Source organism: Trachypithecus francoisi, unplaced genomic scaffold, assembly GCF_009764315.1.
Source record: "Trachypithecus francoisi isolate TF-2019V2 unplaced genomic scaffold, Tfra_2.0 Lachesis_group8, whole genome shotgun sequence".
Taxonomy (NCBI): Eukaryota; Metazoa; Chordata; class Mammalia; order Primates; family Cercopithecidae; genus Trachypithecus; species Trachypithecus francoisi.
The window spans coordinates 76,163,843-76,184,487 of NW_022681473.1; the positions used below are offsets into that span (position 1 = coordinate 76,163,843).

At 39.3% G+C, this 20,645-nt stretch overlaps 1 protein-coding gene across 3 annotated transcripts in view; it reads left to right on the plus strand.

Annotated features, from left to right (window-relative positions):
* The first annotated feature begins 620 nt into the window (after positions 1-620).
* Positions 621-20,645, plus strand: part of EED (embryonic ectoderm development) — a 35,912-nt gene continuing 15,887 nt past the window's right edge. For 2 of the 3 annotated variants that reach the window (XM_033204831.1, XM_033204833.1), the window contains exons 1-6: positions 621-1,575; positions 6,532-6,684; positions 8,692-8,784; positions 11,885-11,950; positions 13,076-13,201; positions 14,198-14,279. In XM_033204831.1, coding sequence (XP_033060722.1) covers positions 1,462-1,575; positions 6,532-6,684; positions 8,692-8,784; positions 11,885-11,950; positions 13,076-13,201; positions 14,198-14,279 — 634 coding nt within the window. In that variant the 5' untranslated portion in view covers positions 621-1,461. The remainder of the gene's footprint in view (positions 1,576-6,531; positions 6,685-8,691; positions 8,785-11,884; positions 11,951-13,075; positions 13,202-14,197; positions 14,280-20,645) is intronic. The other variant, XM_033204832.1, reaches the window with a different exon arrangement.

Here is a 20,645-nt window from a genome sequence, read left to right on the forward strand (position 1 = left end):
GTAGGTGCCCAAGAAATGGTAGGTCCCTTCCTACCTCCTCATTTTTACAGATGAGGACATTTTTACAGAAGCCTGAATAGATAAGTAGTCACAATCATGTTCTAAGAAAAAAAAAAAAAAAAAAAGGGTGGGATGCCGTATTTTATCTTTCATCATTCTCCTTTTCCTGCTGCTCCTTCAGTTATGGTTTCATGACCCATATACTAATTCCACAAGGCTCACCAATGTTATCTGGCACCTGCTAGAGAACAGATATAGTAACAGAGGCAAATATTTTGGTGAAGTGTAACAGTTGTGTTGCCTTCTAGAATTTCATTGTATCTAATGTGCAAAAACAAAACATTGTCGGTCAAGTCTCACAGTCTCATAATAGTTGGAGATGAGCACTGATTCTTAGGCCTTGGCGCAGTTCAGGGCCTATCCTACTTTAGCAGCTAAAAAGAGCACTTCGGCTGTAACTCATTGGAATCTAGCTTCGTAATTTTCGGATATTTCTATTTAAGTCTTAACCACTAATGGTAGCAACTGGGAAGGATAATCATTCATTACAATAAATAGTCAACAGAATAAATATCCGACAAGAATTTATGAAGCGTCTAGAGTATAACTCTGCAGCGCTTTGAAATCCACCCTGGGATTCGGAAATCGGGGAGAAAACTACCTGGTTCAGCAAACGAGAATTCAAACAGAGGAGGGGCTTGGAAGAGGCGGGTCTCCACGAACCCAGCGCAAGAGTACGCCACGGCGCCTGCGCATCCCCTGAAGGGTACTTTCCATTCGCCAGATGGGGGAAGTCAGGGGGAAGCAGGTTACTGTTTTTGTATTTCTATCTTCAAGGAAGAATTAGATTATGAATAGCTCTGTGAATTGTCAGAAAGCGCTATCATCCAAGTTCAAGATTAAGGAAACGTGGCATGCACAGCTAAAGCAAGAGGTGACGTCTTGTATCTTCCCCCATTTCCTGGGACATTGGTGGTGTAGCCCATTCCACAGGCTTTCGCTCCCTAGCAGCGGGTCGGAGATCGAAGGAACGGGCCAATTGCGGCTGAAACGTCTTTGGAAGGAGGAAGGGGGTGAGGGAGCATCCCTTTGAGTTTCGCCTCTTCTCGAGGCGGTGGTGGGAAGGGAGACATACTTAATACTGCCCTCTTAATCCAACGGATCTTACATCGTGTAGACTGCCGGCAGGGCGGCGGGAAAAGGGCAAGACGGGAATTGGGGAAGGGAACGAGCCAGGAAGCCGCGCGGGAGGGCGCGCGCGCGCGCCCCTTTTTCAGCAGTGTGGCGGGGTCGCACGCACGCCCGCCTCGGCGGCTGGGCGCGATTTGCGACAGTGGGGGCGGCGGTGGAGGTGGCGGCGGCAGCGGCAACTTTGCGGCAAGCTCGGGCCGGGCTTGCTTGACGGCGGTGTGGCGGAGGCCCCGCCCCAGGCGGCAGGAACCTGGAGGGAGGCGGAGGAATATGTCCGAGAGGGAAGTGTCGACTGCGCCGGCGGGAACAGACATGCCTGCGGCCAAGAAGCAGAAGCTGAGCAGTGACGAGAACAGCAACCCAGACCTCTCTGGAGACGAGAATGTAAGTGCAGCTCCTGGCAGTTACGAGACTCCGGAGTAAAAGTTTTAAATTCTTTTAAAACGGGGGGCGCGGGGACGAGCGGGCTGCTGTGGGGGGAGGGAGAGGTGTCACTCAGGAAAACGCGGGCGTGCGGGAGAAAATCGAAATTGTCTACGGGGATTTTGATGTGGGGCCGAGAGCAAACAGAAACTAGGCGAAGGAGAGTGGTTCTAGTGTTTGCCTGGGTCTGAGAGGTCTGCCCTGAAATCAGTTTGCTTGTGATGGGGAGTGTTTTGGCCTTTGGGGAGATTTAAGGGGAGAGTGCGGGTCTGAGATTCTAATAGTTTAAAAGGCAAGTTAGAGGCTTTTCTAAGAACGTTGGAAGGATGGGGCAGAGTTAGAGACCCTGTTAAAGGAACGTTAAGGGTTGTCACTCTAAGACCCTTGTGGAATTTTCAGGATGGAAAGAGATCTTCGATTTGCGGAGTTTGGGGGACTTTATTAAAGGGGGTTTTGTGTCCGCCTCCGTCCTGTCCGCGGAGACCGGGTGCGCCTGAAGGTCGCCTTTTCTGTAGGAGGAGCTGAATTGAGAGGATCGATTTTTGATGGGGGGGGGGAATGACTACTTTTGAGGAAGGAATAAGAGTGGGCGATTTCTTCTTTGAACGTTTTTACTTAAGATAAAGAGGGGGCGACCTGGAAGATTTTAGGCAACAGTGGTATAGGCAGATGTATTTAAGGATGGGCTCCTGGCTTCGCCAAGTGCGAGATATTTTACAATCAGATTTAAGTTCTGAAATGGATATTCGTAATCATTCGGTACCAACATTTAACCCAACTGGGTTTTAGTTGACTCGCCAGTAAGAGCTGATTGACATAAATAAGCTTTCAGTTTCATGTTTTAGGTTGATAACCAGTAGGGTCAACGAAGTATCTTGACAATTTATTCAAAGATATTACTCCAAAATGTGATTCTCCTTCTCATGATATGTGACAACTTGTGAATATCTTAAAAATCCTTAAAATGTTTCAGAAGAGTGATGTTAAGTTCTTCATTTTCTCAGTTTGGCTAGTTTTAGGAATAAATGTCACATCTTCCACATGCAGTTTCTAAATTCTATGTCATAATTCCTAGCTGGAACATGTAATGGTGTCATGACTAAGATGGGAAAGGATTCTTTTTGCAGAGACAAGATAGATATTCTTGGGATTGTCAGTTTGTGGGATCTTAGACTTGAAATTTCAGGAGGCTTGGGTGTTAAGTGTTACTTTTGTATTTTTCCCCGATTGTGCGCCCCAATCTCCCTGTACATTGGGATCGAACGTTTTTTACCCTCTTTTTATTATTTGGAAACCGTTCATTTTATTTCTGCATTTTCTTAAATTTCCCTAGGCAGATTAGAGTATTAAGAGCACAGATGCTGGATGCAAGTGATAGGTTAAGATTTCTGCTCTGTTATCTTGACCTTGAGCTTGACTGACATAATTGTCTTAGTTTCTTAAAAATGAGGATGGTGGTGTGTGGTATTTACCTCACAGAGTATTTGCAAGCATTAAATGAGTTAATATAGCTAAAGTACTAAGAAGAGTGTCTGCCCCATGGTAAGTACTATATACGTGTTATTTATTTATAATAATTACTACTACTTATTTATGATTACACAGAATAATGTTTCTGGTCCTTCCATATACTTAATAATCAAGCAAAATATAATGAAACTGTCAAACCTGTTTAGAATGAAGAAACTTGCAGAAGACAAAATAAAGCTTATTTTCTTCTTGCAGATCCTTAAAGGAAAACATATTCTTTGTTGCAGCAAGACCAAATGATTGGATTAGCTTTTGTTTTGGTTCCTCCATTTGGATAGACTTAATTTTGTGTGTGTGTGTGTGTGTGTGTGTGTGTGTGCGCGCGCGCGCGCGTGCGCGCATGCGCATCCCTTGGAAGCCTTAATCGTGTAGAGTCTTTTCAAAATAACATTTTCAGATATGTGAAATACAGGATACGAGGTTGCAAACAAATTCAGTTATAAAATTGTACACACCATTTTATAAAATATTTCTAAAACAAATTTTAGATGTAGCACTATACTATATGTAGTTTATTAGCACATTAAGTAACAAGATCTAGCAGTGGGTCAGATAGTAGTGATAAGCATAAACACTTTTTCGAAGTATAATATAAAAATACTTGATTTCCATTGACAGAGTCACAACTTCAGTAACATTAAGCATGTATGTTACCTAGATAATAATAGAAGGAAGTGCTAAATTTTAAAGGTGGCAAAAATTAAGATGCAAATTTTTTTCCCCATTTGAGTTCACATGCCTTCTGAATTTCATCCATATACCCCTGACTTAGGGGCAGTAGTAAGGTAAGGGAGTAGAGAACATCGTATAAAAATGAGTTCAGAAAAAATAAGAGCAATAGTTTTACTCTTGAGGGCGCCAAATAATGGCAAAAGGCCAAAGCAGTTGGGGGAAGAATATGTTTTTGAGTTAGAGTTAAGGTAACTTGAGCAGTTACTACTGGTAATGTGAGTCAGAGAATTATAGGCACATATTTTAAATTTATTGTGTGTGTTATCTGCCATTTCATTGAACTTTTTGAGATCATATGACTGCGAAATAGTTGGCTTCTGCAAGAGTACTAATGGATCCCTTGGTAGTAAGATCAGAGGACTGAATCTAGAGACTTGTCTTTTTGCTTAAGCAAAAGCAGAGATGCAGGGCATCTCTGTGGCAAGATGCAGATACAAATTACTGCCCTGTGTCTGTTTCCTCGTTGGGCAAGTGAAGATGGTAGGTAGTACCATGTCTGTTGCACAGTATCATTCTTTACTTTGAGAAGGGAATAGAATGGAAGGCAGCCTGTGCATACATTAGACACTCAGCAAAGACTTGATTTTAGTTTAAAGATAAAATGGAAGCATGTTGGCTGTATTACATTTTCATTTGATTCCATCTTGATTTGCCTTTGGAGGAGATGGGTAAATTAAGTGGTCAGAAGTAAAATAAGCAATGTGCCCTATTAACGAGTGTTTTGTGTGGCCTCTTTACACAATGTAAAGCTCAGTGTTTAGCCAGAATGTAAAGAAACTGGTATATAAAAATGTCTTAGAGGTTTTAAAATTTCATTTCTCTAGTGTTAAAAGGTAATTTTACAGAAAAAATGATAAGTGAACACATGTTAAAACTTTTACTCAGTGGGAACCAGGCAAATGTTATACAGTAATGGTTAACCCGCAAAATCAAAACAGTACAAATTTATTAATATATGGAGTAAGGAATGGAGAGATGAGTTCCAAATGGAGACAGAAACTTTTTTTTCCCTTGAGTGGAAGGGAAGACATTTTGAACCTCTACTGTAGAGACAAAATTTACATGTCTATCGGTTATTCATAATGAAAAAAGAGTTGTGACTGAGTACAGTGGCTCACACCTGTAATCCCAGCACTTTAGGTGGCTGAGGCAGGAGGATCCTTTGATTCCAGGAGTTTGAGACCAGCCTGGGCAACATAGTAAAACTCCATCTCTACCAAAAATTAGCTGGGTGTGGTGGCCAGCTCCTGTTGTCCCAGCTACTCAGGAAGCTAAGGTGGGGGGAGGATCACTTGAGTCTGGGAGGTGGAGGTTGCATTGAACCGAGGACACAGTGGGCGACAGAGGGAGAGCCTGTCTCAAAAAAGAGTTATAAGATAGCTCAGAGACATAGTGGAGGGCTATAGTTTGGTAACTTGGAAGGGTATGCTATATAGATAATGCATAGTTTTCACTGAGACACAGAATTGTTTTCTACATTTGATTTTAATTATGTGAATACAACTGAAAAGGTGAAGAGAAAAAGAGATTAAAATACCATTTTCTATTTCTGTAAAGACTAATGACATTTACATTAAATTACAATTTGAATATTTGTTGAGTACCTACTGCTTGCTACACACCTATTTCATTTATGATTTTTTTTAACCTTCTATATAAAGCCAACTTTAGGAAGCAATAATTTAGAAATAGCCCCTAAAGCAGTGTTTCCTAGACTGTTTAATAGGCATTTCATGGAAAAAAAGGCTTCCTCTGGAATGTATTTTAGAACTGCTGCCCTAAGGTGATAGATTTAAATAAATCTTTTCTTTCCAAAGGAGACATTGGAATCTGTAATCAGGAGGTAGTGGAATCCTCTTCTGAGATTAGAGAGGTGAGATTAGAGGGCCACTGGTGTGTGAGATAAGGTATGAATTAGGAGAATTTTCAAGGTTTCCTGCAGTCATTTCTTTATTTGGAAGGATTTTACTTTAATTGTGATAGAGGGTCTCTGGAGTTCTGTTAAATGAGTTTTACTATTACTTTAGAACGAGACAGTTTTAACTTGGAAATAGCATAGAATATAAGTAGCAGTTTTAAAAAATTCTAAATGGTTTGCATTATAAGCAGAATTTGAATAACAGGATTTTAAAAAGTGACATCTCACGTAGAAGCCATTAACACTCCTGCTTCAAACGGCTACCCAGCTCCATGCTCCAGACTGAGCAGCAGTCAAATACATTATGAAGACATATACATCAGTCTTCATTAAGAGTCACAGCTTTGGGGTGAAATTCCAGCAACCCTTACCAGCCAAGAGACCAGTTAGGCTTTTTCAACACTTCCAGTACCTTTTGTAAAGAGCTGTAAAGATAGTTAATCTTTACAGTGTATTAAAGTGACTGGAACAGACCAGTGCCTTATTAAAGACAGTATTACTCTTCCATTATTCTCTTTAGTATTTATTTCATTTTCATTTTTGCTGAAATATAAAATATCTACAAACCTTCTAACGTGTAGCTGGATTTTGTTTATCCTTATGTGGAGGCATGAATACATATTTTTCTTCTTGCAGAAATTATTTCTCTTAGGTCAGTCAACATCTTCCCAATAGTTATTTACTGCTAAAAACAATATTGCTGTTTCATGTAATTTTTCCTCATTTATTGCTTACAGGATGATGCTGTCAGTATAGAAAGTGGTACAAACACTGAACGCCCTGATACACCTACAAACACGCCAAATGCACCTGGAAGGAAAAGTTGGGGAAAGGGAAAATGGAAGTCAAAGAAATGCAAATATTCTTTCAAATGTGTAAATAGTCTCAAGGTATGTGCAAAAAGACAGATCCTTTGGGCTGAATGCTAGGCTTCAGAAATTATTTCTCTGTGGCATGCATTTCGTACTGAGGATACTCTGTCAAGTTGTAAATATATTGAAGTTACAGTGTTTTGAAGGGTTTTTTTTTTTGTAGTTCAGACTGCTTATCTATTATAGTCCATCCCATGTTTAGTTTTATGGTTTTGTTTTTTAATTTAAATATGTGACACTGAGTGTTGCAGGATGTTTTTGCTTTACTGTTTGTATTCGAATTAAAGATTTGGAGAACTATTACTCTTCATATTTTGGTAAAACTTAAAAAACATAAGCCACTTCTGGCATCAGTTTTTAAAAAGAACTGAATGTAACCCATTAACTTTGAGCAAGTATAAATTGAAACAGATGTTTTACTTTGTACAGTTTCTGTCCTTTGTTTTATTTGTAACTGTTTTCAAATAAAAAGGTGTAAAATTTTTTTAACTTTTTAATATTAAATTTTTGGGGAAAAGACGGTTGGGGTTATTTAAGTTAATGTGTCCCCAATAGCATTTTTATTCATAAAAAGGGTTACTGGTATTTAACATATTTTCTTTTATATATGTCCAGTTTGTTTTTTAAATGTGAGGTTATTTTTTTCTATACTGAGGAAAAATGTGTATTATCTCATACATATGTAAGTTAAAACCCCTGAATATCGAAATATATTTTTTTATAAGTAGAGTCTTAGGAAAGCATAAGAAACTATGACTGTAACATTTTTCTGTCTGTGTAGCAAAAATTCGATGCTCAGTGTGTCAGATATTACTCCTGTAAAAGGAGAGAAATTAATCTCAGCCTATTTTTTAAAAGTGAATTATAGTGGCCGGGCGCGGTGGCTCAAGCCTGTAATCCCCGCACTTTGGGAGGCCGAGACGGGCGGATCACGAGGTCAGGAGATCGAGACCATCCTGGCTGACACGGTGAAACCCCGTCTCTACTAAAAATACAAAAACTAGCTGGGCGAGGTGGCGGGCGCCTGTAGTCCCAGCTACTCGGGAGGCTGAGGCAGGAGAATGGCGTAAACCCGGAGGCGGAGCTTGCAGTGAGCTGAGATCTGGCCACTGCACTCCAGTCCGGGCGACAGAGCGAGACTCCGCCTCAAAAAAAAAAAAAAAAAAAAAAAAAAAAAAAGTGAATTATAGTTTCATGTGCATACTTACTTGCATTAACGTACTACTTTTAAGTACTATACCTGGAAGATGTTTTTAGCTGCCTTTTATACTTAAGGTAGTATTTCAAAATCCTAAAGCTGTGGCTTTTCAAATGATGCGAAAATGAAAGTTGTACTTTAAAAATGAAAACAGTGCCTTAAACTGAACATGAAAGTCAGTGTTAAATGCCAGAAGATGGCCAGTAAAATCCTAAAGCTGAAAAATAACTTTGTGAACAAAAGTGAATAGTTGTTCTTTGTACATCTCCTATAGCCTCCTGGTAACTGTGAAGTTACAGTTCATTTCTTCCCCTCATCCCCAGTGTTCAGATATTCTGGTTCTGACTAACAGAAAACAGTGTTTTGAATGGAGTCTGCTGTGCTTCACTTTACAAGGGAAAAATTTAGCCTTATAAAATTTAGTGAATGCCAGAGAAACTATTAAGGCCATTTGTTAATTTCCTATTTCAGAAAAATAAATTGTGTCATTTTGTGTCCACCAAAATTATCTGGTTTATTGTGATTCAGCATATGATTGTCTTAAGAAAATAAAAGGCAAATATTATAAGTATTCTCATAGGTAAGTGGTTATTACCTAACTTGTGATTTCAGCCTTTGGTTGTGATAAAACTTTATCATACACAATATTTTAAAATGTGAAAACTAGACTAGTAGACATCTTTTAATTTTAGTGTCAAAAGTTAGCTTATGTATGATACACAAAATAAGGATTGCATTTTGGAAAAAAGTTAGAAGGGGATAGGTTAGTTTACTGTAATTTTCTGGTTTCTAAGATACATTAATTTTTTCTTATGATTATTTTATAGGAAGATCATAACCAACCGTTGTTTGGAGTTCAATTTAACTGGCACAGTAAAGAAGGAGATCCGTTAGTGTTTGCAACTGTAGGAAGCAACAGAGTGAGTGTTAAGGGGTCTATTTAGTATTTGACTTGATTTCCAGATCTCGTGTTAATGTAATATTGAAATAGAATAATTTCAAAGTACATTTTGTGAAGCTGGTTTAACAATATGATTCTTTTATGTAAGTGAAGCTTTCTAGAAATTAATTAAAACTGGTATGCATGGCTGAAAATACATCTTTATTTAATATATTACCCCTAATTATTTATGAAACAGGTTTTATACTTGTATTTGTCTTCATAAATATTTGGTTGAAAGAACTGGTGTCCTTTTTAAAGTGATTTTGGTATTTATCATTCAAATAGCATAAGAACTGGCTGTGATTTTTTTTTAAATTAAGGTAATTAATGACTCTGGAAATGAAAGCATAAATACAGTAGATTTAAATAAGTTATTGAGATGTTTTATTTGCAGTAAACATTTGAGTTTGCTTTTTTTTTTTTTTTTTGAGACAGGTAATGTTTAGTGGTGGTTTTTGGTGGTGGTGGTGGTGGTGGTTGTTTTTGAGAGAGAGAGAGAGTCTTACTCTTTCCTCTAGGATGGAGTGCAGTGGCTAATCAAGGCTTACTGCAGCCTCAATTTCTGGGGCTCAGGTGATCCTCCCACATCATCCTTCTTAGTAGCTACAGGCATGCACTACCATCCCTGGCTAATATTTTTGTAGAGATGGGGTTTCACCATGTTTCCCATGCTGGTTTTGAACTCTTGGGCTCAAGCAATCTACCTGCCTTGGCCTCCCAAAGAGCTGGAGTTGCAGTCATGAGCCACCTTGTCCAGCCTTTTAAGGAAATTTTATAATGAGATGTAAGGCTCTAGGCCTTTTACTGTTTGACAGGGTCAATTCATTGAAACTCTAAATATTTGTAAGTTACCACTGAAGTTGGTAACATGAAATAATAGCTTTTTATTTCTTTTTTTGGTGTTTAGTCAAATGTAGGTTTTAAGATATTGTAGTCTGCTTATTAGCTGTTTAATTCCTAGATTCTTTGAAAGCAACAATTCATAGGAAAAATTATGCAGTTTTAAGAAAAGATTGAGATTATTTTTTTCTTAGTTGGGAATGTAGCCATTAATTAAATTTGAATCCACTTTTAAGACACCACTGTAAACCTAAGTTAATAATTAGCTTTGATAGTATTATACTTGGTATAGTTTGTGCTCCAGTATTCCGATTGCAGAGTTTAGGTTTTCTAACACAAAGAATCCCTATTTTTATTTAAAGTGACATAAAGGGATGTCATATAGTTAATTGAATTATAAAAAGTTCTATTGTTAGAATTTCTTTAAAAGGAAGAAAGAAAAAGAAAACAGTTATCACATAAGACATAACCTAGTTAGCAGCCATATAAAGAATTTTTTTTGAACATTAACATAGGAGATAATGAATTAATAGGTTGTGATGATATACAGGATCTTCAGAGGTCTTAAATACTATTATAAAATATTAATAGGTTTTTGCTAATGTGACTGACTATAAGCTATGAGAAAAATGGGGCTGGGCACAGTGGCTTACGCCTGTAATCCCAGCATTTTGGGAGGCTGAGGCAGGTGGATCATCTGAGGTCAGGAGTTCGACACCAGTCTGACCAACATGGTGAAACCCTGTCTCTACTAAAAATACAAACATAAGCCGGGCATGGTGGCGGGTGCTTGTAATCCCAGCCACACGGGAGGCTGAAGCAGGAGAATCACTTGAACCTAGGAGGCAGAGGTTGCAGTGAGCCAAGATCGCGCCATTGCACTCCAGTCTGGACAACAAGAGTGAAACTCCGTCTCAAAAAAAAAAAAAAAAGAAAATGGAAAGGAATTTATAAAAGTTTAGTATTACAAAATTGTATATGGTGTATGTATAGTTTTAATTTTAGAGTATGCGACAAATGAAAAAAGGTATCATACATGTTACAGTTAATATTTGATTATCTGCACCCATGAGAAAATAATTCATTTAGGCAAATTGTAGACTTTTAAATATGTAACTAATATGTAAATACTCAAACTATCCAAGACTTATTTTTATTTGAATTTTTATTTTTTATGTTTTTTTTTTTGGAGACAGTCTCTCTTTTGCCCAGGATGGAGTGCAGTGGTGTGATCTTGGCTCACTGCAACCTCTGCCTCCTGGGTTCTAGCGATTCTCCTGCCTCAGCCACCCAAGTAGCTGGGACTACAGGTGCATACCACTACACCCAGCTAATTTTTATATTTTTAGTAGAAACGAGGTTTCACCGTGTTACCCAGGATGGTCTCGATCTCCTGACCTCGTGATCTGCCTGCCTCAGCCTCTCAAAGTGCTGGGATTACAGACATGAGCCACCGTGTCTGGACCTTTTTTTTTTTTTTTTTTTTGAGGCAGAGTTTCACTCTTATTGCCAGGCTGGAGTGCAATAGCGCAATCTCTGCTCACTGCAACCTCCGCCTCCCGGGTTCAAGTGATTCTTCGGCCTCAGCCTCCTGAGTAGGGGGGATTACAGGCACGTGCCACCATGTTAGGCTAATTTTTGTATTTTTAGGAGAGACAGGGTTTCAGCACGTTGGCCAGGATGGTCTTGATCTCTTGACCTCATGATCCGCCCGCCTTGCCCTCCCGAAGTGCTGGGATTACAGGCATGAGCCACCACGCCCGGCCTAATTTTTATTTTTTAATAGAGATGGGGTTTTGCTGTATCGCCTAGGCTGGTCTCAAACTCCTGGGCTCAAGTGATCCACCTGTCTCAGCCTCCCAAAGTGCTGGCATTAAGTGAGCCACTGTGCCTGGTCTCCAAAAACTTTTTAATTATGAATTAAGAGATGATAAACCACAACTACTTTGGGGTTTTTAACTTTATTCACTTTGAAGAGTTGGTGCAATCAAATGGATGAAATATAAATTTAAAAGTTTGGAAATCAAAACCATTATGACTGGAGTATTTAATATACTCTGTGTATTATGTAAAACATTCAGCTTTATAATGGCTTCTTTAAGCTCACAGGAAGTATTTTAAAGCAGTAGTTTCTATAGTATATTTAAGATATGATTGTGATTAAAATGTATTTAAAAGTTGGAGAGAGTATGTTTCTATACTTCAGATGAAATTTACTGTATTTTTATTTTCTTTAGGTTACCTTGTACGAATGTCATTCACAAGGAGAAATCCGGTTGTTGCAATCTTACGTGGATGCTGATGTATCCTTTCCTGGGTTTTTAATATCTTTGGTCAAAGGAATTTATTTTCAATAAGTGCACCAAAACTTTTATAAATTAATCAATTCCCTAAAGTTATTGTTCTTTCTTAACCTATTTCTTCACTGTCACCCAAGAGAATCCTGGTATCTAGTTTTCCTGACCCTTAGAAATCCATTGTGGTATGTGTCAGCTCAGCTAGGCAAAAAGAAAAAAGAAAAAAATCCATTGTGGGATTGATGTGCTGGTTGGGTGCAGATGTCTAGAGAGAGAGGAGCATTAGAAATCTAGTCATAGAAAATGTTAGCAAAGACTGGTTAAAACCTCCTTTTTCTTTGACCTTGTCTAGAATATATCATTTCATTGTAGTTATAATGATGAACTTGGGTTGTGACTGGTGGTCATTCCAAGTATTTGATCAGTGAAGCCTAGGAAGAAAAAAAAAGTTTAGGAAAAATAAAATATATGTATATTATATATGTATATAAAAAAAATATAAAAAATAAAATAAAATAAGAAATAACATATTGCAAAACAGGTTCATAAAGAAATGGAAAAATTTGAAAAGCCCAAGAGTTAGAGCAGTAAAAGCTAAGTAATAGCATATTTCTTCCAGATCAATTTGAAAAGCCTAGCAAACAAGGCAAGGCAAGGACATTCAGTTTTCTCTGAAAGATACTAAAATGTGACCTGTTGTTGTATTGAGAATATCTCACAAAGAAAGAAGTGGAAAACTGAATTGTTCTTATTTAGATATTTATAGACGTATGGGATAGAGCAGAGGTTAAACTACAGCTTGCAGGTTGGCCACCTGTAAAGTTTTATTGGAACACAACCATGCCTATTCGTTTGTATATTGTCTGCAGTTATTTTGGTACTACAACTACAGAGTTGAGTAGTTGTACAAGCAGCTAAAGAGTAAACAAAATTGAGTGGAGAGACTAGTTTTGTTTGATCATTTGTTATGGATTTTAGACCTCAAATTACCATTGTATATATTTGGTTGTATAAGGAAAATTGAAAACTTTTGTGTCAAAACCTTTAGCAGTTCTTTGTAAATTTCTGTTATAATTATTGACATGTTTCTTTTTCAAAAACATGGTGTTTCTTAACTGTGGAATTTCTTAGGCTGATGAAAACTTTTACACTTGTGCATGGACCTACGATAGCAATACAAGCCATCCTCTGCTGGCTGTAGCTGGATCTAGAGGCATAATTAGGATAATTAATCCTATAACAATGCAATGTATAAAGGTGGGTTTTTCTGGTTGAATTGTAGATCTGCTTCTTTTGAATCCACAACTGTAAAAGCTTGTAATGTTAAATTTAAAACTAATAGTATGAAAGTAACATTTCTGATTTGATTTGTACTTTTCTTACTGCTCTCTTTAGATGAATCTTTTGAGACCTTTGTCACATTTGGGTAATGTAAATTGAGGAATAAGTGGAGAAATGTTAATATTTGTAGTGTTTTCTTTTTAAATAATTTACCTCCGTCACCCTTGTCTTGGTTTGCTTTGAGAGGCTCTAAATGAACAATAAGAGCGAGTCCATTTTCCAAGACACCTAAACTGGAGGGGGGTTGTCAAAGAGACTTTTTAAGGAACATAAAGATGAAACCTAGGAATAAAAAGAGAAGTTTTTCAAATCACTTTCATCAGCTGTTTTTAACTGTGGGGACACATCAGAATCACCTGAGGATCTTTTAAACCCTACACATATTGGAGCCTCCGCTAATCCGATCAGAATATCTGCAGGTGGAGTTTTGAGCATCTTTTTTTTTTTTTTCTGCTTTTTTTTTTGTTGTTGTTGTTCTTAGACAGTGTCTCACTCCTTTGCCCGGGCTGGAATGTAGTGGCATGATTATAGCTCACTGCAGCCCATCTCCTGGGCTCAAGTGATCCTCCTGCCTCAGCCTCTCAAGTAGCTAGGGCCAATTTTTTATTTTGTGTGTGTGTGCGTATGAAGATAGGGTCTTGCTACATTGCCCTGGCTGGTCCGGAACTCCTGACCTCAAGCGATTCTGCCTTAGCTTTCCCAAGTGCTTGGATTAAAGACATTAGCCACCCACTGTGCCTGGGCTCTTTTTTTTTTTTCCTTTTCACTTCAAGTTTGTTAGGTGATTTTGTATGCAGCCAAGGTTGAGAACCACTACTTTAAGTGAAACTATTTTTACATTCTCTAAAGATTTATGAAAAAAAAGTACTGATTTTGAGATGGGAAACTTGAAATGTTTTACATTTATTGTAGCACTATGTTGGCCATGGAAATGCTATCAATGAGCTGAAATTTCACCCAAGAGATCCAAATCTTCTCCTGTCAGTAAGTAAAGGTAAGAGAAGCAAATGTTTGTTTAGTCTGTGCAGTTTGTCAGAATTAAGATGGAGTCACTAATGTCAAGAGAACCTTGACAAATAGAAAAAGCCATGAGAAGAGAGTTCATGGTTGTATGTCTGATAATAAAAACTCACAAAAAAACACAACCACAACCTTGCACAAAGGCCATCACAACCTTACACAGAAAATACTGCCAGTAAGTGCCTTTCCACTCTTGGACTGGCATCACCCTTGTTACTGATTTTGTGGCCAATCTTATTTCAAAACAATTATGTAATCCTTCTCATTTTTTTTCTTTAAAAACCTCTGTCTTTCCTTTACCTCTTGGAAAACACACATAATTTACTTTGGCATGTACATTCTCATTGCAATGCTTTATTTCCATATAAACATCTTTGATTTTAGAGAGCCTGTTACTTAGGTTAACAAGTCCTGTTTTATTTCAAGTCTAGTATCTGATAGTTATTTTTCCTGATCTCTCTCCTCCCACTCTGTACCCTCCAGTAGGCCCCAGTGTGTGGACAGATAGTGTTCTAAGGGGAAAAAAGCCAAATTAAAAAAAATTTTACAATAGTAAATTTTAGTAGGAAAATCCCAGGCTATGTTAGCATATCCAAATCATTCTGTCCAATCGTGTAATAATAAATACTACATATTAAAATTCATATTGCTTTTTTGTTTTTTAGAAAAGCTTTTGTTTTATAAAGGATTCCTTATAGAATTTCTTTAAAATGCCAAGTTTTCCAGGATAAGTTATTTGAAATATTGCCATAAAGGGAAAGCATTGCATTTTGGAAATCACTACCTCTAGGAAGAGTTGATTACTTTTTCTTGTCTCTTGATAACACTAATTGGGGCTCAGATATTTCTGAACAAGTGTATAGGCCATAATGCCTCACTTGTTCTAAATATTACAACTTTTTTTTTTCTTTTTTTTTTTGAGACAGAGTTTCACTCTTGTTGCCCAGGCTGGAGTGCAATGGTGCAATCTTGGCTGACCGCAGCCTCTGCCTCCCAGGTTCAAGCGATTCTCCTGCCTCAGCCTCCCGAGTAGCTGGGATTACAGGCATGTACCACCATGCCCGGCTAATTTTTGTATTTTTAGTAGAGATGGGGTTTCTCCACGTTGGTAAGGCTGGTCTTGAACTCCTGACCTCAGTTGATCTGCCTGCCTCAGCCTCCTAAAGTGCTGGGATTACAGGTGTGAGCCACTGCGTCCTGCCTCACTTTATTTATTTATTTAGTTTTGAGACAGAGTCTCGCTTTGGCACCCAGGCTGGAGTGCAGTGGCTCTATCTCGGCTCACTGCAACCTCTGCCTCCCAGCTGCAGGTAATTCTCCTGCCTGACCCTCCTGAGTAGCTGGGATTACAGGTACCCTCCACCGTGCCTGGCTAATTTTTTGTATTTTTAGTAGAGATGGGGTTTCTCCATGTTGGCCAGGCTGGTCTCAAACTCCTGACCTCAGGTGGTCCACCCGCATCAGCCTCCCAAAGTGCTGGGGTTACAGGTGTGAGCCACTGCACCCAGCCCAATATCACAACTTTTAACCCTAGTCATCCCCTGTTGTGTCAGTAAGAGCATTTTTGAAAATGAGATGTTTGAGCATGAATAAGAATTTTGCTGCAAATGATACTATCAAGAAAGTAAAAAAGTCTACCCAAAAGGAGAAAAAATATTTCTAAATCATTCTAATAAAGGACTTTAATTTTTATTTTTTGTTTTTGGAGACAGGGTCTCACCCAGTCACCCAGGCTAGAGTGCAGTGGCGTGATCATGGCTTATTATAGCTTCAACCTCCTCAGCCTCCCAAGTAGTTAGGACTACAGGCACGTGATGCCACACCTGGCTAATTTGTTAAAAAATGTGTTTGTAGAGATGAGGTCTTACTGTGTTACCTAGACTGGTCTCAAACTCCTGGCCTTAAGCAGTCCTCCTACCTCGGCCTCCTAAAATGCCGGAATTACAGGCATGAGCCGCGATTCTCAGCTAATAAGGGACGTGTATCAAGAATTTTTACAGCTCAACAATAAAAAGACAGCCCAATTTAAAAATAGTTGTGAATGACCATTTCTTCAGAGAGCATACACAGATGGCCACTGACCACATGAAAAGATGTTTAACATATTGATCATTAAGGAAATACAAATCAAAACCACAATGAGATACCGCTTCACACCTACTTAGGGTGGCTGTAATAAAAACCTTAGATACTAACAAGTATTGACTGGCACAAGAAGAAATCAGAACCCTCAGGCACTGCTGGTGGGAATGTAAAATGTAACTACTTTGAAAAACAATCTGGCAGCTCCTCAAAATGTTATAGAGTCACTAATCCTAGGTGTTTACATATGTATATACTAGGGTTGTGTGGGTGGGGGTGTACATATGTATCCCCAAGAGAAATAACTTGTCCATACAAAAACTTGTACAAAATGGAAATCAGGGAATAATTTTTTTTTTTTTTTTTTGGAGACAGAGTCTTGCTCTGTCGCCCAGACTGGAGTGCAGTGGCATGATCTTGGCTCACTGCAAGCTCCGCTGCCTCCCGAGTTCATGCCGTTCTCCTGCCTCAGCCTCCTGAGTAGCTGGGACTACAGGCACCTGCCACTACGCCTGGCTTATTTATTTATTTAGTTTTGTATTTTTAGTAGAGACAGCGTTTCACCGTGTTGGCCAGGACGATCTCGATCTCCTGACCTTGTGATCCTCCTGCCTCGACCTCCCAAAGTGCTGGGATGGATTACGGGCACGAGCCACTGCGCCCGGCCTAGGAATCATTTTTATAGCACTGTTAATTTTCACATGTATTACTACCTCTGGGGTATTTATGTGATGCATTTATAGTCAGACAGAATGAACATTGTTGTATTTGAAGCTTATATGTCTTTTCTTTACATTCTTTAAAAAAAAAAAAAAATACTGTTTTAGAGACGGGATCTCACTCTGTCAACCAGGCTATAGTAGAGTGATGTGATCACATATCACTGTAGCCTTGAACTTCTGGCCTCAAGCAATGTTCCCACCTCATCCTTCTGAGTAGCTGGGACTACATGTGCACACCACCATGCCTGGCTAATTTTTAAAAATTTTTTGTAGAGATATGATTTCATTATGTTGTTCAACCTGGTCTCAAACTCCTGGCTGTAAAAAATCCTCACACCTTGGCCTCCGAAAGTGCTGGGATTACAGGTGTGAGCTACTGCACCTGGCCTGCTGTACACTCTTTATTAATGTTTAATATAACATTGCTCAAATTATAGCTGTATAATTTTTGAAGAAGGACTATCATTCTATAAAATTGTGCATGATATATGTAGTTATGTTTTTGGCTTACTGTAAAAATCATAAATCTCAGTCCCCTTTTAATTTTTTAATGTGAGTGTGGTGAAGGGAAAAGCTAGTTTCTTGTTCTGTGGGATAAAATTGCTTATGTCAAATCTGTATTTTATCTTAAAAGTATATTTCCATCAAATTAGGTTGTTTACAGAAAGTTATTTGAGATAAATATGCTTAAAATATTTTTCAGACCACATAAATATTTCTTAACTTACTGTCTTAGTCCATTTTAACCTGGCATTGGAGAGTAAGAACAAGAAATTGAACTTCAAGCCTTTTTTTTTTTTTAATAATTGGAATTAAGTCATTCATAAGGGTGGCACTCTCATGATCTAACACTTCTCATTAGATCTCATCTCCCAACACTTCTGCATTGGGATTAAGTTTCCCAACATGCTTTTTGGGGGGCTCATTTAAGCTGTAGCATTCTGCCCCTAGCCCCCAAAATTCAAATCCTCACATATAAAATACATTCATTACATCCAATAACTCCAAAAGTCTTAACTCCTTCTGGCATCAAGTCAGGGTTACATCTCAATCAGATACGGGTGAGACTCAAGGCAGGATTCTTCCTGACGTAAATTCTCCATCTGTGGGTCTGTGAAATCAGGCATCTTACCTATTTCCAAAATACAGTGGTAGGATAAGCATAGGATAGACAGTCCTGTCCAAAAAGGAGAGATAGGCAAGAATAAGGGTAACTGGTCTCAAGTAAATCCAAAACCCAACAGAACAAACAAGATTAAATCCAGGGCACCAGAATAATCTTCCTTGACTCCATGTTTTGCCTTCTGGGCATGCTGGGTGTGGGGTTTGGGCCCCAGAGGCCTTGGGCAGCCCCATCCTTATGGGTTTGCCACGTGCAGCCCACATAGCATCTTATGAGTTGGTGCCTGCAGCACACCAGGCTGATGGTGTGCCCTGGTAGCTCAGCAGTTCTGGGATTTGGGGGATGGCTTTTTCCCCATGGCTCCACCAGGTGTTGCTGTAGTGGGAACTGCTTTGTGGCTCTGCCCTTCTGAAAAGTTTCTGCTTGGAGCCCCAGACTCTTTGTGATGTCTTTTGAAATCTAGAGAGGAAGCCATGCCTCCACAGTTCCTGCATTCTCTGCATCTGCAGACTTAACACCACATGGACACTGCCAAGATTTGCTGCTTATACCTTCAGAAGCTATGGCCTGAGCCATACCGGAGCCCCCTCGAGCTGTGGGGTGACCAAAGAGCACTGCCTTGGAATAGGGGGAGCAAAGTGCTGAAGTGGCCCTGGACAGTGAATGTAGAGGTCTCACAGGTGCTACTCTGGAAACCTTGTCCTCAAGGTCCTAGCTGTGTCTTGAAGATCTCTGAAATGCCTTTGGGGTCATTATCCCATTTCTTGGTGAATAGAACCTGCCTTCTATTCCCTATTAATCTCCTTAGCAATTAGTCACTTAGCCACATCCTTAATATTCTCTCCCAAACATGCTTTTTTATTTTATATTTTTTTTGAAGAGGCAAGGACTATGTTGCCCAGGCTAGTCTTGAACTCCTGGGTTCAAATGATCCTCCCACCTCAACCTTCGAAAGCATTGGGATTACAGGTGTGAGCCACCACACCCAGCCTGCTTTTTTATTCTTTATGTGGCCAGGCTGAGAGTTTACAAATTTTTCTGTTTTGCTTTCCTTTTTAATTACAAAGTTTACCTTTAGATCATTTCTCATTTTATGATAAGCAGCCAGAAGAAGCCATGCATCACTGTGAATGCTTTGATGCTCAGATTTTTCTTCTGCCAGGTGTCGAATTCATTTGTCTTAACTTCTGCCTTCCACAAAGTCCTAGGACATGGACACAATCCTGCCAAGTTCTTCACAACTGTATGGCAAGGATGGCATTTATTTATTTATTTAATTTTTTTGAGGCAAGATCTCATTCTTGTCACCCAGGCTGGAATGCAGTGGCACAACCTCTGCTCCCTCACACCCTCTCCTGCCCTTTTGCTCTTCGACAATTCAGCATGAAGGCCCTCACCAGATGCCAGCACCATGCCAGCGATCCTTCCACCTCAGCCTCCCGAGTAGCCAGGACTACAGGCATGTGCCACCACACCCAGCTAATTTTTGTATTTTTTGTAGAGATGGGGTTTCACCATGTTGCCCAGGCTAGTCTCCAATTCCTGAGCTCAAGTGTCCACCCACCTTAGCCTCCCATGCTGCTGGAATTACAGGCATGAGCTACCGCACCTGGCCTGGCTTTTTATTTTATTTTTTTAAAGACAGGGTTGGTCTCTGTCACCCAGGCTGGAGTGCAGTGGCATGATAATAGCTCACTGCAGCCCCAAACTCCTAGGCTCAAGTGATCCTCTTGCCTCAGCCCCCCAAAGAGCTAGGACTGCAGGTACACACCACCACACCTGGCTAATTTATTTTTTGTAGGCATGGGGTCTCACTATGTTACCCAGGCTGGTCTTGAATTCCTGGCCTCAAGTGATCCTCCTGCCTCAATCTCAGAAAGTGCTGGGATTACAGGCATGAACCATCATACCCTGCCAACAGGGATACTTTTTACTCCATTTTCCAATACCTTCTCATTTCTGTCTGTGACCTCGTTGAATGGTCTCAGACAGAGCATTCAATGTTCTATTATTGTTCTACCAACATTGTTCTACCAACATTCTGATCACAACCACTTAAGTAATCGCTAAGAAGATAAAGGCTCTCCCTGCAGCTATTGTCTTCTTTTCAGTCCTCACTGGAATGATCCTCAATGCTCCACTCACATCAATACAGGCTTTTTCTAGCCTGCTTCTCCAGATTCTTCCAGCCTCTCCTTATTACCCAGTTCCAAAGTCATTTCCACATTTTTAGGTATTTATAGCAATAGTCCCATTTTTGAATACCAACATTCTCTCTGAGTCCATTTTATGCTGCTATAATGGAATACCACAGACTAGGTGACTGACTGATGGATTCATTCATTCATTTCTTTCCTATTCCTATTCCTAGTGAAGCTCAGGCTTCACTAATTTTAAAATTTTTTGTTGAGAC